This window comes from Parambassis ranga, chromosome 12 (genome assembly GCF_900634625.1).
Source record: "Parambassis ranga chromosome 12, fParRan2.1, whole genome shotgun sequence".
Classification (NCBI taxonomy): domain Eukaryota; kingdom Metazoa; phylum Chordata; class Actinopteri; family Ambassidae; genus Parambassis; species Parambassis ranga.
Window position 1 is genome coordinate 8,082,903 of NC_041032.1, and position 17,328 is coordinate 8,100,230.

Here is a 17,328-nt window from a genome sequence, read left to right on the forward strand (position 1 = left end):
TGCAAACAGTAATTTTCTTAAAAAGGAAGTTACCATTGAAGTTTGCTGTTTGTTTGCAGTTAAAAACCACAGAAGAAAAGTTTCATGACTTTTTTTTTTAAACAGGGAGTCCAGCAGCGTTGGCGTGCTGTGTGGAGTGATGAGGATCGGCCTGGTGGCCAAAGGACTCCTGATCAAAGGTGACATGGACCTGGAGTTGGTGCTGATGTGCAGAGACAAACCCACACAGACACTGCTGGACACTGTCTGTCACAATTTACCTACACAGATCGAGGTAGGAACACAAACACGCACACACACAAATTGTCATCCGGTGGGTTAAAGCCTCAGTGACGACCAGGTTTAATCTAAGAGAGTATTGTTTTTATTGCTCAGTTGTCTCTTACGTCAGGCATTAATCTATTTGAAAAAAAAGTCTCCAGTGTTTATGAGTGTTTTAGCCTTAAATTAACCAGCTCTCACTGAGTGTGTGTGCGAGTGAAAGGCGCTGTGGGTGTCAGTGCGAGCATAAGAGATGCCAATATCGTCAAGCGAGAACTTGAGAGGTGTTTTAGTATGTATGAGTCATGTGTGATTAATACTCTCGTCTTTATGTCAGTGTCACGTTTCCTTATTGGCATTGAGGCAAGGCACCTCACATGTATACACACACAAGATGCAGTACTCTAAAACACACACACTCAAAGGCCCAAATGTGCAGGACATATTTCCGGGTGATTTCTGAGCCTCCTCTCGGCACAGTTACATTTTGTGACAGCTAGAAGGTGTGTGTGTGTGGATATGGAGGTAATCTAATGTCTCAGCCCAGTGACTGGAGATTTTGATTTTCTCAGCAGAGCCAAATGGGATGTAGATGGGCCCTGTGTGACTAACCGCTCACTTAAACAGCATCTGACACACAAACACAGACGGTGTTGTTTCGGTCATTTAGGTCATACTCATGGGGGGGCGGGGGCTTTCATCCAAAGCCTGTTCTTGACACAAACCCTCTATTCCAGGCTAGTTTCATATTCACATCAAAAATAAGCTCATCATTTTGACAGCAGTCGAGATAATACACACACTACAGTGCACGCTCTGCTGCTTAGTTTGTATTCGCTTATCTAATAGTTATGATGACTTTGTGTGCATTTGTTTGTTGCTTAATGGGTAATGAGCATTTAAGTGTCTTCATCTATTGTGTGTTAGAGTGTGTTTTATTCATGTGCACATCAAGCAAGGCATACATTCATTACCATTAGCATATCTTAGTCCTGAGTACAGATGTCAGCAGTAATGGATTTCCTTATAATGAAAACTGAATACAGATAAACAGACACATAAACACAGTGTCTGAAAACTCATAGACGACTGGAGCTTGTACAAGCTCTGATGATCTTGGATTACATTGTCTTCAGATACATTTCATAGGTCCTCATAAGGAATTAACTTAATTGTTATTTAATGATTTGTTACTCCATATCTGTGTTACACAATTGAACCTATTTTAATTAAGTGAAAAACTACCAGTAAGAAATGGCTCCTACTCTAATATGTGTTGAAGGGTTCAGGCTTTCTTTCCTATAAATACCTCTCTTAGATCCGTATTCATCCTGTCATACTGCAGTAATAATGTTGTTACAGCACCTGGAAGCTTCATATATATTTTTCTTCTTCATCTGTGTTGCATCATGTCGTGTGTGACCTGTCTGTTGACTCATGGCAGAAGCTGACAGAGGAGAAATATGAGGTCACAAGCTCCTTGCCTGAGGCGGCCATCTTGGTACAAACTACATCAGAGCCTAAGCTCACACTGAAGATTACCCTCACCTCTCCAGCAATGAGGGAAGGTGAGGATGAAGATGAAGAAGAAGAAGAGGAGGAGGAGGAGGAGGAGGAGGAAGAAGTGGAGGGGGAGGAGCTGGAGAATGGGGAAGAAGGAAACGAGGTGGAGGAGGAAGTGGAGGAGGAAGAGGAGGAGCAGGAAAAGAAAACTGATCGAGGTAGGAAATAAGAAAGTTGTAGTTGTTTCTCTGTTTATCGGGTGATTTCCAACCACATGCACAATCACAAGTATTACAAGTGTATAAATAAAAGTGTTTTCTCAAACAAGAGGTTTGACCTCATAAATGATGCTGACACAAGACAAGACAGGTACAGGCAGAGGTGGGAAGAATAGACACAACATGTACTCAAGCAGGACATCAATAAAACAATCCTTTCCACATCTTAATGTTAGGTGGTCATAAGTGACACTTTAAAGCATATGCTACAAAGACACACAGAAAAACATCTGTGCTAACAGTCCGTCCGTATTCCCCTGTTTTTCATGGGTAGCAGCAGTAACTGGTTATAATTAGTTGTGGGAGGAAGTGATGGGGAAGCAAGGCCAGCAGGCCGGCGAAATCAATAACCGAGCAGTAGCAAGCTGCCCATCCATCCTGTGGCTCCCATCCAACTAGACACTCAGGTCCCCGAGAGAGACGAGAGGCAGCACGAAGGTTAGCTGTACATCATTCCACATGCCTCAGCAAGACGCTCATATTTTCTCTCTAACACACCAAGCAGAGCACGCAGGCAGGCGCACACACACACACACACACACACACACACACACACACACACACACACACACACAGTCACTCGAGCACAAAACAGAAATACACAGACACACACAGTCGTATTTTGTACCTGACAGATAGAAGCACGTGTCACACTGGATCACTGGATATCTAATTGCTCAGATTCATGGGGGTCATATTTTAAAAGGCAGGGTCTAATACTTTTTCACATTAACACATGCACTGGTACTAGCTCTGTTAATTCTGACGTGTCAGAGCACTAGCAACATGTTAGAGAGAGTAAAAATACACAAATACACACAACAACATGGAATGTCTTCTGATTGTATGCCAGATAATCCATATATTGATTATAAACTGTAATTTTTTTATACTGGTTTAATCAGTCATCTGGCGAATTGGTGTGTTTGATGTTACATGTAAACATCATTGATTATAAGTCGTCTCTACACGCCTTGGTTTGTGTGGCTGCAGAGGTAAAGCAGGGCCCCATGACATCACTGTAAATTAGAGGAGACGCGAGATAGCAAAGGGAATTCTTTAAACAGCACAGAAGGAGATAACGATAAAAGACGGGTGCTGAGCGAGGGAGAGGCCAGCGGATCGTTTGAGAGAACAGTGGGAGGACAAGGGAGAGGAGAAACACTGTAATGATCCACTGGCAGTCAAAAGCGGTCTCACATGCAGCTGGGTCCACTCTGACAGACCTAAAGATACACCAGAGCCACACACACACGGATGTATGTTGTAGGAAGAGGAAGATGGTTAGATGCATTTCTTGACGAAAGGATTTGATGGGAGAGAGATGAGGAAAATATTTACCTAGCTGTGTTTTCATAGAGACCCGAGGGGCTCTTTAGCGTGTTTTGTTTCATCTTCAGTAGGTCTTGCACATAATACACCCTCCTTGGAAACCCCATGTAACTGCACTCATTCATACACAGCTGCGTTTGATTCAGCTTGCCTTGCACATCATAGATTTCATATGCTAATCAAGTACGTAGCAGAACGGGTGAGAGGGTAGTAACTCAGCCCACCTGCTGTGCTGGGCAGCATGAATCAAACGCTCACATATAAGGATATAAGAATGCTCCTCTTTTACCAACCACGACGCTCTGACTAAACCCTGCCTCGTATCCCTCCTGTGTTGTGTTTGTTTCAGACTGGGTCAAACGATCTTAGATTTTTTTTTTTCTTTTCACTCCTACTTTAGGAGCGCTTGATTCTTTGTTTGATCAGACAGGTTGTTGAATTGCTACCTCTGCACCATTTCCCTACAAGCCTGTGAAATCAAGTGCACCTTAAGTATTTTAGAAAAAAAAAAGAAGCAAACTCCTATTTTGACTCCCGCCTGGATCAAAATAAATATAAATCCTCCTCAAATACACAAAGGAGAGATTGATTTACATCACTGGGTACGATGAAATGAGTGGGCGAGCCCCATGCAGTGCCCATGCACAGTAAATCAAACACTCCTTTGGTATTTGTTTGGTGTATGTCTGTGAGGGGTGGGGGGGGGGGGGGGGTGATAGGGGCTCTCCATCCCACAAAGTTGCCCTCGTCACTCCAGTTGCTCTCCCTTTCATCAATTTATCAGTAACTGGATGGATGTAAACTACAAAAATCCCAAGTGTAATTTTCAACACATTGTGTGTGGGGAAGAAAACTGAATGCAATCAACAGTGTTGAAAATGACACACAGAGTGAGGAAGCCTCTGATCATTCATCACAGATCTGTGAGCACTTTGTACAAGGAGAGAACAACTTTCTGGCATGAAAAGCACCTTGTATGTACCAAATTATCCATGCATATATATATATATATGTGTGTGTGTGTGTGCGTGTGTGTGTCTGTGTATGCTTTCACATGCAACTTCTAGCGTGTCTGCATACATTTCACACGCACACACACCCACACAATATTCAAACACACACACTCAGACATGACGTGTGTGTGTTTTTTACGTTCTCTATATTGGGTTGTTATTGTTTTGTGGCAGTGTTGGGTGCTGCTGCGCAGAGAGTGGAGGCTGAGGAGGAGGAGGAGGAGGAGGGGGAGGTGCTGGATAGACACAGATGTCTGTTGGCCCTGGCAGCGCTGCGACACGCCAAGTGGTTCCAGGTCGGCACCCACTCACTTCCTGTCTTTGTGCCCGATGCTTATTGTAGCCTGACGATCCGCTCAGAGGGGATCACTCACTGTCAGCTGACACTGTGCCACTTGTTATTGTTCCCACTGTTTAGGCTAATCAGGAGAAAGTACAAGTTTAACATGCAGCATTTTTATTCTCATAAACTTAAATGAAAGCAATGCTGCTTTATTCTTTTTGCTACTTCATCCCCCATGTAAAGAGATAAATGTAAGAGGGATCATAAGGCTACAGAAGCAATGGTTGATACCTGTTTTTCTTTTTGCTATTATGTGAACCTGCCTGCTCTGTACAGTATGTCAGTGCTTCCCTTTGATTCTCCCCCCATACCCCTTCCCATCTATCTCCCAACTCACTCACCTTTCTGACCAAAAAAAAAAGAGACAAAATTAAACATGTTTAGCATTGTAAACATATCTCAGACTTTCCCCCGTCTGTGGGGAGTGTTAGACAAACACTTGATTATGACTGTGGCTGTGTGGTGTAGAGCAGGCTGTTATCTGTATGTGTTCCCACACTCCTATACTCAAATTGCTTCCATGCCTTTTCTGTTTCTTATTCTTTCTCCTACATCCTTCCCTCTTTGTCTCAGGCTCGAGTGAATGGACTCAAGTCCTGCGTTATCGTTCTCAGGATACTCAGAGACATGTGCAATAGACACCCAGTCTGGGAACCGCTTAAGGGATGGGTGAGTGTTTCACAATATATTAGTGTATGTATATATATTATGGCCAGAGGCATGATTTTCTTTTTGTCACTTTGAGGACACACTGTATGTCTCAGGAGCTCTTTTAGTATTGAATCGTGTGGTATAAAAGGGGCCTCATCCCTCTTAGTCCTACTACAGTTGCCAGCTCATCTGTGTTCACTTACTATTTTTTTTCTTCGCAGCCCTTAGAGCTTATCTGTGAGAAGGCCATCGCCACCTGCAACAGACCTCTTGGTGCAGGGGAAGCGCTGCGTCGAGTCATGGAGTGTCTGGCTTCAGGCATATTGCTCCCAGGTAGTGTGTCATGGTTCTACTATGTGCACACATGTGCATTTTCATGCACATTCCAGGAAATGCTGTTGACCAGAGCCTACTTGAGTGTGCTCAATTTGGGTAAATAGGCAGATGCATAGCAGCTCTGCTTGGCATATTTCTGTAAGAGAGGTCGGGACATTATTGATGACCCAGCAGAGCGCAGCTGTCAGAGGCAGGTCATCATTAGGAGAGCCTCTTAATTAGGAGCAGCTGAATGGCTTCTTTTAAAAATGTTGTGCATCCTAGGGGGAAAATGTCTTTGCATAAAGCTGTATTTCATTTGATTAATTGTTTGCAAATTTAACCAAAATGCATTGATTTCCCTCCAGACTGATGCTTTTATTTAGATTAAAACAGAAAAGGGTTTAGCAGAATGCAAATAAAAGCAGCTCAAGGATGTTTCATTCACAGTGAAGATGTATGCCACACTGGCAGAAGAATATTTAATCACATACTCCATTCAGATTTAAGTCAAATATGGCACAATTACAGGTTCAAGATTCTATTTTTCATCATTTTAATCCTCAGGTTTCCTGCTGTCAGTTCTGCCGTGACATTGACGCCTAATTAAATGTTGCTGAGGTGCAGCTTCAGTGCAACAACTGACTGTGTGTGTGTCATCTTCTGTCGCTTTCCCCAGGTGGTCCAGGTTTACACGACCCGTGTGAGAAAGAGCCAATAAACACACTAGCCAACATGACAGACCAGCAGGCTGAGGCCATTACCTACAGCGCACAGGTACACACACACACAGCAGCCTAAACACAGTGTTGTTATCACCCACAACTATTTACCCTGAACTGTCAGTGAGTAGTAAGCAACACACCCATTACCAGACAGGAAGACCTCATCACTACCCTGACCACAAAATCTGCCCACACACACACACACACACACACTTAAGATAGCATGCATATGTGTCTTCAGAAAGAAACGTGTGGAGCTGCATTTTAATGATTGGTGTGGGAAACTATTGCCACTGCAAGCCATAAATCCATCCCTGATGCCCTGAGGACAGTATTTCTGCTTGTGTGTGTGTGCGCGTGTAGCGTCATGTCCTTTTTCACACACACACACACACACTTGACTGAGCAGGGCAGCCTCTGAGCCGCATGGCTTAGTGAATCCTGCCGACCATTTCCTTTGAAGGCAGCCTGAACGAGGCTGGAATGTCAATGGGGATAATTGTATTGGAGCAGATACAAGAGGAGATAGGAGAGAGGGAGCTGTTCTGTCAATGAGCTACACCGGGCGTCATGAATATCTGAGACACTCTACCTCCCTAATGGATTTATATTAGCAGAGCCACTCTGTGCTGTTTGGTTATCTCTCTCTTTGGGCAGAATGAGGATGGAGGGCAGATGCTGAGGCTGATAAGTTAAGGACCGACCATAATGTCTGCTGATGTCACTCAAGTTAAGTCATTAGAGTGTCTTGTTTTGATTTAAGGTAGTGTTTTTTTAGAAGATTAATGACATCAGTTTGAATTTTTTGAGTAAAGCAGCATCTCTCTCTCACTCCGTGCTGCTCAAGCTGCAGCTTTACAAATTTAATCAAAGTACTACAACAAAACATACATTACTGATGAGCTTCTCTTGAAAGAAGACACATCACAGTAAGAATATGCAACAGCATGTCTGTGCAAATCACAGTACACAGGAAGAATTCATATTACGGCTGTCATTTCCAAACGTCTCAGGATCACATTTAGGCTGCAGGTGTGCGCATGAATCTCGCCTCCTTGTAATGATACAGAGAACACACATCGACTCAGGTAATGTCACGCCTCTTCATACAAATGTAATTTATATTCTTTGTGTGTATTTTGCATCAAACAGCACGCCCTCAGACTCATGGCATTCGGACAGATCTACAAGGTTCTAGAGATGGAGCCTCTCCCGTCAAATAAACCATCACAGAAATATCCTTGGTCCGATAAAGACGGTGCGTACCTGCCTGTCTGCTCAGCTCTTTTATGTTTCATCCACACCGTCTTTCATTTCAGTCTGCATGTACCTGATTATCTGTCTTCTTAGGCTTTTTCAGGTATCTGTTTTTCAGTCTTTTTCTCTGAGAATATGTTTTCTGTGTTTTTGCCCCTTTCCTTTTTTTTTCAATGTTATACGTCTGGGTTCAGTTACAGCATCTGGGTTAGACAGCGGCATGTCAAATCTTTTCATACTTGACATGACCTTTCTGGGTTAAACAGGTGTTTTTTCTACACATTCCTATTGGCAGCACAGTCAATTAAAGGTTGACATAGGTGCATGTAGAAAAGGGGCTTGCATGTCTTCATTGTTTGGTCGCCTGCTGGTCTCCCTGTCAGCTCTGTTTATCTTATCTGTTAGTCCATCCAATTTGTGATCGATCTTGTGTATCATTTGTTTTCTGCCTCCCTGTGTTTGTGTTACACAGAAGTTCATTTTTATGTAAACATACCTTGTAGCTGGGGATTGAGTTTTTCTCTGTCTCTCCTCCTTTAGGCCTAGGCTTAAAGAGGCCATATGAGGATGGGACAATGGATGACAAAGACCTCATCAAGAAGATGAAGAGGAATCTGCGAAAAGGTAAGAACATTTCTGTATAAAATGTTATTGGTCAAGTTAAAATTAAAGATAAAAGGAATGATTAAATTCATCCTCCAGCAGTATGTTCTGATCCGGTTGCCTACAGACAAGCCTCGCTTCTCTCCTCCCATTGTCTCTGTATTTTCTGTCCATTTCTTTGTCTTCCTCTCTCCTTTCATCCCTTGGAGGCAGATCAGTACTATTGATTTCTAACACTTTAGTAGGCCACCCAACCATCCCTCAGCTCTCTCTTTATACAAGGAGAAGACGACTAATAGCAGCGAAGAGGCATTTCTGGATATTGGCAAACAGAGGGAAAGTGATTTAATAGAAAGAAAATAGAAAGATGGTTTTATTCATCATGACCAGAGCGCTGATAACCATTAAAAATGTGATTTATGTTCTCCATTATCTCTGAAAATAGCTACAGCCTATGTAGCATTATTAAATCTATTCTAAATTGCCCCACTTTTTCCTCTGTTTATTCTCTTTAGTCCTAGACAGTAAAGCCATAGACTCCAACCAGCCAATGAACGCCCTGATGCGGCTGAACCAGATCCGGCCGGGGCTGCAGTATCGCCTGCTGTCCCAGTCGGGGCCGGTTCACGCTCCGGTCTTCACCATGTCCGTAGACCTTGATGGAACCATTTATGAAGCATCTGGCTCCTCCAAGAAGACCGCCAAGCTCCATGTCGCTGTCAAGGTGAAACTAATGGAAAAGTATTTGCATGTGTTTCTACACACATGTTTTTGTGTCTGTCTGCTTGTTGGTGTGTGTGTGTTTGTGTATGTATGCATCTGAAAGGTAAGATGGAGGTGGGCAAATCCATGTAATCCCAAAGTGGTTGTGAACAAAGAGGCTCTCCAGAGCACAGAGCTGGGATAATCCGCTATCCGTTCCTTTCCCATAAAAGGCCCTTTCTCCCCATCTCTCCCTCTTTTCTATTCTCCTGCTCTCTCTCACTCTCTCTCTCTCATATGCTCACCTTTTGATCTGTCTCTTTTTCTCCAACTGTTTCTTTCTATCGCTGTCTCTCTCACACACACACAGTCCCTGACTGCTTCAGCAGCTGTGACACAATCACCTATTTGGGTCAAAAACTTGTCATTCTCCTCCACTCTGCTGCTCTGTGTGCTATCAAGGATGTAATAGTGGAGTCTTCCATACAGCGTCTGCATTGTAATACCCCTACTGTAACCACTCTATGATTTGCATTACACTTTGCCACATCAGTGCATGCAGAACGTTTTGCTGCACTATCGCTGGTTTAACGAGAGACTTCAGAAGCCACACACATTAATGTAAGATTTAACTTTTAGGTTCTCCAAGCAATGGGCTACCCGACAGGTTTCGACTCCGACCTGGACCCCATGAGTTCAGACGAGAAGTCGGATGGCGAGGGGAAGAGCGACACATCCTCACACACTAGCAATAACCCAACACACTCCTCGGACAGTAACACACTGGAGGTGAGACACAAATGCTTATGGTCAGATCAAACGCTTTTCATTCTGAGACAGACTGTGAACCATAACAGAAAGCCACTTTGGTTTAAGAACATGAAAGCTTGGTTAAGATCTGCTAATCCTCCTTCAAGTCTGTGACATTTTTTGTGCATATCATGCCCCATCTGCCAGATTTACTCTCAACTGTGTGTTTTCTAATAAAACACTGACTGAGCTTGAAATGTAATTACTTTTTACTCCCCAGGTGCGAACTCAGGGTCCCATACTGACGGCGAGTGGGAAGAATCCGGTCATGGAGCTTAACGAAAAGAGACGAGGCCTCAAATATGAGCTCATCTCTGAAAGCGGGGGCAGCCACGACAAACGCTTTGTCATGGAGGTGAGAGCTTCTCTAAGACACGCGCACATGTACAGGACTGTTAAGCGATGGCATATAAACAATGCACTTTAGCCAGTTGGAGACATAGTGTTTAAAACAGACTCAGAAACAGGCGAATCACCTGGTAGAGTCAATCAGTCAAATGTGTTCCTGAGGCAGGCCTGGTCTCTGCAGGGTGTGCTGTTTTCCGACATGCCTGGCCGCTCCATCACTCTGCTGATTGATTAGCAGGCCTGCCTGACAGCAGGGCATCACTAAACAAGCTGTCCTGTTCATCGTGGCTCGCTGGCTGAGGCACTGATGACTGATAAACACATAGACTTCTGGCAGCGTTACTGTGTGATTGTTAGCTTTGACAGAGCTGTAACAAACAAGTTCCACCACTAATAGGGAGAACCAGAACAGAAAAATATAGAATTTTTCATCATAAAATACATTTTGTCAACATTTAACATTGTGTGTGTGCAGGTGGAGGTGGATGGGCAAAAGTTTCGTGGGGCAGGCCCCAATAAAAAGGTAGCAAAGGCCAGCGCAGCTCTGGCAGCGCTGGAAAAACTCTTCTCTGGTCCCAATGCTGCTGCAAACAAGAAAAAGAAGATATTGCCTCAGGTGAGAAAACACACAGAGTACCAAACAAACAGCACTGCATCTACAGCTACACTAAAAACCTCCATGCTTTAAATGTTTTCTTTGAAAGTTCAAAATGATTCCGTTTTAACCTCTGTAAGGGAGAGGGGGTAATTCGTCCAATCTGTTCACCCATCAGTAATCAATAACACTCTGTTTAACATGATTTAACAAGTTTTCACAGATCAATACTTTGTAGTTGTTACCACCACTCTTCCACTTATTTCGTCAATAAGCTTGTATGCTAACATATTTTGAAAACACAAGGCCCATAATGCATCAGAACATGGTTTCAGGTATATATTTGATTTCACATCTTCCACACAGACACACAGCTTTTGTCCAGCAGCTCTATCTCAGAGTTATGACTGCGTTAAATATATAATACACACTGTGTGTCTGTGTGTTCAGACTAAAGGAGCCCTGGCCGCGGCAGCAGCAGCCTCAGCAGTAGCAGCTCAGGTAGCCAGAGGAAGAGGAAGAGCAGCCCTCGCAAGAGGAGCCTTCGTCAGTGCAGCCGCACCTGGATACGTCACACCAGGTACTGAGAGGATAGCTGTGTGTGTTATGAACAATAATGAACAATATAGTGTAGCATTAGTTTTTTTATGAGTTTTTTTCTGTCTGACACAATGGTTTGTACATAAGTGGCATTTTATAATATTGCTTGACATTTTTCTCTGCTTTAGGCTCATATTTCTGTGGTAAATAAACATCTATTTTGTCCCTCTAGTTGTGTTGAAAATATCGCATACCCTACAGTAACCTGCCAGACAAGGGGCAGTAGAGATGCTACCACTTATCTCTGCCTCCACTAATATATGACCCCACAGTGTGGTTCAAATTCACATTCATCTTGCTTATGAAGGAGTGCAGAAGGTCTCTTCCTCTGTCTGTGAGAATTCAGACTGGTCATTTAAAGTTGCTGAAGATGTCGAGTGGTGTAGTTTGGAATTAAACAAGCACAGAATTAAATTAGACCCTGTAACCTCTATCCTGACAGGTTTCGGGACGCCGTATGGCTACAGCCCAGCGGCGGCAGCTGCTCCTGCGTACGGTACGTGCTTTCTCTTCTCTGCTTTTCAGCCTGCTTTTCCCATCTGTAACCATCGTCCCTCTCTAACCATTAGTGGGCAGATTAATGAGGTTTCTTCTTTGCTGCTTTTTCTCAAAAATACTTTAAGAGTTAACCTTTGTAAAGTTTTAGCTCTGTGTTGGTGTGCTAAGGTCTTTGTGCAATCAACCCTTATTTCTTATAAATCTGCTTGTTGCCTTTGACTTCCTCATCTCTTGTTGTTGAAGTTGCATTTCTTTGCCTTCATCATTCTCTGTAAACATTAACATTAACACTTGGCTGCCATCTTTCTCATTTTACTCACCAATTTAAGGACAAACTAGCAACTTTGCTCCTTTCATGTTACTGCTGCTCCCATGTCCTCATTGCTGGTCACTGGACTCTTATACACACACTTAAGAGAAAAACAAATTCTGTACTTGTCTTGGACCTTTAACAGCACAAGTATTGGACAAGAAACTTCACTCTATACATCTCACTGTCACACGTATATTCCTCAACAGACTCGGCCTTGTGTAGTGTGTGTACACGTGCAGCATTAGGAGGCCTCTCCGCCCATCCTGCAGTGTGGACTTTGAATGGGTCTTATGTGCTGGATGAAAGTGGTGTGAGGCCCCAGGCAGACATTTAGTTCCCCCCTGAGAACCCAGCAGTCCTGAATATGAAGTGTGCCTCAGTTTATGTGTTTACGAGAGCTGGAACTCAGCGGTAGTTTGGGGGCGTTTCGTTTCCCTGCCATCCGCATGGTTTTCACATGTTATTGTTACAGCTACGCTGCACTCGCTGACATATTCAAGTGCAACAACTTACTTTCAGTACATTTCGTTGTTTTGCTTTATAACGGACCACTGAGAGACATAAGCGATTACATGTCTATCTGCATATGTACACTGTGTGCACCTCTGTCCTGTTACTCATCACTTTATACGAGCTTCTCTTTTATTAACTGTCCCTGAGCTGTAACTTCCCACAACCAGGTTGGAAGTACAATTCATACTATTTGAAATATAGGAGCATGAAAGGAGTTAGCTTCTGACATGAAAGGTTTCAGCCTCGAATCTGCAGTGACTCGGGTTGTGTTTGATACACATTAAGATCTTACTGTGGAGATTTGTGTCTGTCAGTGATAATTCAAACATTCAGGGCAGATCTCATGAATTTGGAGGATATGGACTATGTTTATGGGTGAAAATGAGGAAGAAGGTCTTTCACATCCAATCCTTTTCACTGTGGTTTGCTGCTTTGGGACGTCTTAATGGTAAACTCCCATGTTACATGGGGTACTTTGACTGACTTTTTTCTAAGAAGCTGGGGTTTGGGGCCCGTGCCATTTTTCCTTTCACTTTTGTTTTCAAAGCTGCAGTTTTGCTCCTGAACCACTCAAACCTTCACCTGAAAAATTAACCCTAAATCTGCACCTCCGGGGTCAGTCCTTACAGACCCTCGTGGTCCATAGCTTGCTAGCTTTCTGCCCAGGTCCTGCGTCAGCTTCACTCACCTTCTAACTCTTGACTAATTTTTTGGGGTAAACCAGGGTGGACCAGGGGTCAAGCAATGACAGGGGCCTCTTTGCAAACAGCAGCATCACTTTTATAACTTGCTTCCTTTATTTTTAGCTACATTGTTGTTAATGATCAAACTGTACTCCCCGGGCTTTTTTGCTGACATCTGGGTATACGGAACAAATCCCCAGATTAGTCATGCTGATGTAAAAGAAAACCACAAGGGCTTAGACGGACTGCAATTTCAGTTACATGCACAAAATACTTTGTGACTTTTATCGCCTAAAAAGTAATCTGAGTAAACTTGCATTTTTTTTGCCCTGCTGGTCACCATATTCCAGATCTCAGCAATGAATCTAACATTTGCATAATTATTTGAATCCATAGAGTATTATTGTAATTTTGTTTCTTTTACGTCTGTCCCTCTCTCTTCTAACCACTAATGAAGGCTGTCACCTCTCTTTGACATAAATTCCTGCCTGTTCTCACACACTAACACTCCCCCTGTCCAAACTTTCCTCCCTCTGGGAGCGCTGCTTGTCAGATGTGAGGGGGTGTTTGTTTGTTGGACATGCTCTCAGCATAGCCTGTAGTGTAGTGGGAATAGAAACTCTTGGTCATATGGACTCATGCAGAGCTATGCTCTTCTTATGTCTTCCCTCTAGGTTTGCCCAAGAGAATGCTTCTGTTGCCTGTCATGAAAGTGCCCGCCTACCCCGTCCCCCACTACCACTTCTTTTAGCACAGGAGACATACATACCAAATGCATCTAGCCTTTTTTTCTAGAAGGGAAACTGTTTTTTTCTACACTATCATTGATGGGGAAAGGATTAAGGACTCGAGCTGAAGATTTGTAAAAGCGCTATTTTTTGCTTGTTTTTGCTTGTTTTCTTACTGTTTCGACAAACTTTTATGAATACATATATATATAAAACAACTGCAGGTTTAAGTTCTTAAAAAAAACTTGAAGGATTTGTACTGTGAATTGTTACCTCGTTCTTGGAGTCTAAATTATATACAGAATATCAGTCTTTTGTTATTTTTTTGTTCATTCTTTGCTAAAAATATGACACACACGCACATATTCTGTGTAAAGAGGAAATAATGTGAGATGTGTGAAGGATGTATAGGAATAAATCAGCTATGCTAAAAAAAAAATGAATAAAGTTTATCTCCAATAAAAGCTTGACAGTGGTGTATCTGATTTAAAGGCCTTCGGATAATAAGGCACTTGATGCAGTATGCTGTTGCACATTAAATTTAAATACATTTCAGCAGTAGCATTCACATGTCTAGACATTTACTCTGTCTTTAAACCCGCATAAAGCGTTGTCACCATCAGGCCGTACAATTCCACCCTCATACCTTCTCACAGATTGAATTTCATCCTTTTCCACGTACCTCAGCATCTCTCCATGTTACCCTTTTGACCTTCAGCTTATAGACATTTAGAGAAAAAGGCAGGAAAACCAAGGATGTATTTAGATCCTCCATCCTGCATTCAGCCACATGATCTCATTACTGTTATGTGGATTAATATTTATAAGCACAATCTCCTCCAGCACATGGGGAGGACCTTTATTTGTCAGCTTATAGTTAACTACAGCTTTTTCTTGGATAAAGAAATTTTATCCAATCAAGTTTTAAATCTTCACGCCAGTGCCTTTAAAACTCGTGTTAATTCCTCACATACATAACAAAGCATAAACCTCACTGTCAGTGTTTTAATGTTGTTTTGTTTGATCATTGCTGTCATTGCTGTTTGCTCATGTTTTTTTTCCAATGGTTTTAAATTTCATGAGATCCCAGCGATTTAAAAAAAAAAAAAAAAAGATTCACTGTAACATAAATACTACCAAAAAAAAAGGAGAAACTCCATCAACATACCAGTCAGAGGTCAGTGCCAGTCACACCACACTTACGCTGGCCCTTCACCCACGTCAACCAACCACCGATAGACGACGTCTCCATGGTTACGGCTATGAGGCGCAGCCATTGGATGAGAGGACCCAATGTCTTGTCCAATGGTTGGTTGAGCTCCTCTGAGTTGTTATAGAGTTGTTTAAATTTTGCTTCAATCTCACATGATTGAAGATTGTTTCCATCTGTTGTGTATGTGTGTGTGTTTTCTGTTGTAGATTTATGCCAAAAATGTTTTTTCTTTTCTGTCTTTACATATGTGTGACTACACTACTACAGAACAAAATGGAATATAAGGATATATATACAATATAGATATAGATACAATAAGGAATATTTTAACAATAAGTGAAACGCTTAGCTTAGCATAAAGACTGTAACTATGGGCTAACACGTCGCCTAGTTAGCTGTCCTAACTCTTTGCTCCATATGTAGATTTGACTCCAAAAGCATTTGACAAGCATTCAATAAAACAATCCTGCAAATGCCTTACAATTAAACTACAACCAGAAATAATTGTGCAGATTAAAGGACCACTGTGTACCATACAGTGACATCTAGTAATCAGGTAACAGACCTGAAAATCAATTTCATTCCTAACATGTAGGAGAAAGTACAGTGACCAACATCTCAGGATTAAAGGCCTTCTCTAGACCAGAGTTTAGTGTGTGCATTCTGTTCTGCCATAGAAACCTGACCTGGTTTCTTAACTAAAAAGAATTTACCTGTAAATCAGTGAGCTTTTCAGGTTTAGCTAACCTGGATCATCTTATTTCATCTTCATAATGACTACTACTGAAAAAAGCAGGTCGCAAAATGTAAAACTATTGCTTCAATTGAATCTACAGGCCATCCTGAACAGGAACTTTGATGTAATGTAGATTATGTTAACAAAGGTTTTAGATTTGTACTAATTCTGTCTTTCTCTCTGTGCTTCATTGCTGCAGGTGGGCTTTTCATTGACAATCCTTTCTACCAGCCGCGCACTATCGCTCCTTTTATCATCCATCTGGGTCCACAGGATCTTTTCTCTGACTTTTAGAGGCGGCAGGTTGTCGGATACACTGCTCACACCTACCTGTCTGCACACATGCCCACCTGTTCCTCTGTCTGTCTAAGTGGGCTGCCTTTCTATCCCGGCCGATGGATCTACAAATTCAGAACAGTCTTGGTGTCTGCAGAAGAAACTTTTTGTCAAACAACAAAAGAGGCAGAAAATGTCTGACCTTCTGAATGACAGACACAGAGCTCCTCTTTTCCTCGTTTCCTCTTCTCTCAGCTCGGATTATCTGTTCAAGAGGAGAGCAGCAACTTTACACAAAGCAATACTGGGAGAAATGTTCAGCTGTGACTGTGCAAAGCTGGGCTGGTCTTTCTTATAGCAATACACATGAACTCCTCTCTTTGAGAAGATGTGAATGTCTGATGGAGTTTTACCCTACGCAGCATTGCAATAGCTCATTTTGATTGTATATTCATGTGTATGTGTGTGTACGTGTGGCTATAACATATACACATATATGTATGGTGTATTTCTATAACGACGTGTTGACAATAATCTTAATATATGACGATGTATGTATGTAAATACTCTATAAAATATAACTATTGTTGTTATAAATTATTTTAGAATTATAAAGTGAAATGTAACTGTAATATCACAGTATAGCTTTCTTCCAATTTTATATACACTGAGCAATTGAAGCTAGTTCTAGGAGATGCAATATTATCTTTGGTATTCCTATTAACCTGTGCTGTTAGAATAATAATGCTTCCTTCTTTCCTTCCAACTTTTCCTCTATCTTTGATGTCTCTGAGCCTTTCTGAGCACGCTCTCTGCAGCCCCAGGTTTGTTTACATGGCCTGGGCTAGAGGTGCTCACTGCTGAACACACTCATAAACCTACACACACACTTTTCCTGTCAGAAAGCACATTTTCTATAGTCTCACTGCTGGCAGGGAATACTGTTGTGTGTGCATAATATAGTCTGATGTACATGCACTCCTCCCTCTATTGGATACACCAATCGTCAACACACACACAGAGCTATCATCC

At 42.3% G+C, this 17,328-nt stretch overlaps 1 protein-coding gene across 1 annotated transcript in view; it reads left to right on the forward strand.

Moving 5' to 3' along the window:
• The window catches only part of strbp (spermatid perinuclear RNA binding protein), a 55,258-nt gene extending 38,374 nt beyond the window's left edge, over positions 1-16,884 (forward strand). Inside the window, exons 5-19 of the mRNA XM_028417220.1 lie at positions 106-274; positions 1,706-1,982; positions 4,562-4,683; positions 5,304-5,399; positions 5,603-5,714; positions 6,376-6,473; positions 7,574-7,679; positions 8,219-8,302; positions 8,797-9,005; positions 9,623-9,772; positions 10,014-10,148; positions 10,617-10,757; positions 11,187-11,316; positions 11,779-11,832; positions 16,220-16,884. Coding sequence (XP_028273021.1) covers positions 106-274; positions 1,706-1,982; positions 4,562-4,683; positions 5,304-5,399; positions 5,603-5,714; positions 6,376-6,473; positions 7,574-7,679; positions 8,219-8,302; positions 8,797-9,005; positions 9,623-9,772; positions 10,014-10,148; positions 10,617-10,757; positions 11,187-11,316; positions 11,779-11,832; positions 16,220-16,314 — 1,978 coding nt within the window. The 3' untranslated portion in view covers positions 16,315-16,884. The remainder of the gene's footprint in view (positions 1-105; positions 275-1,705; positions 1,983-4,561; positions 4,684-5,303; positions 5,400-5,602; positions 5,715-6,375; positions 6,474-7,573; positions 7,680-8,218; positions 8,303-8,796; positions 9,006-9,622; positions 9,773-10,013; positions 10,149-10,616; positions 10,758-11,186; positions 11,317-11,778; positions 11,833-16,219) is intronic.
• Positions 16,885-17,328: the final 444 nt, after the last annotated feature.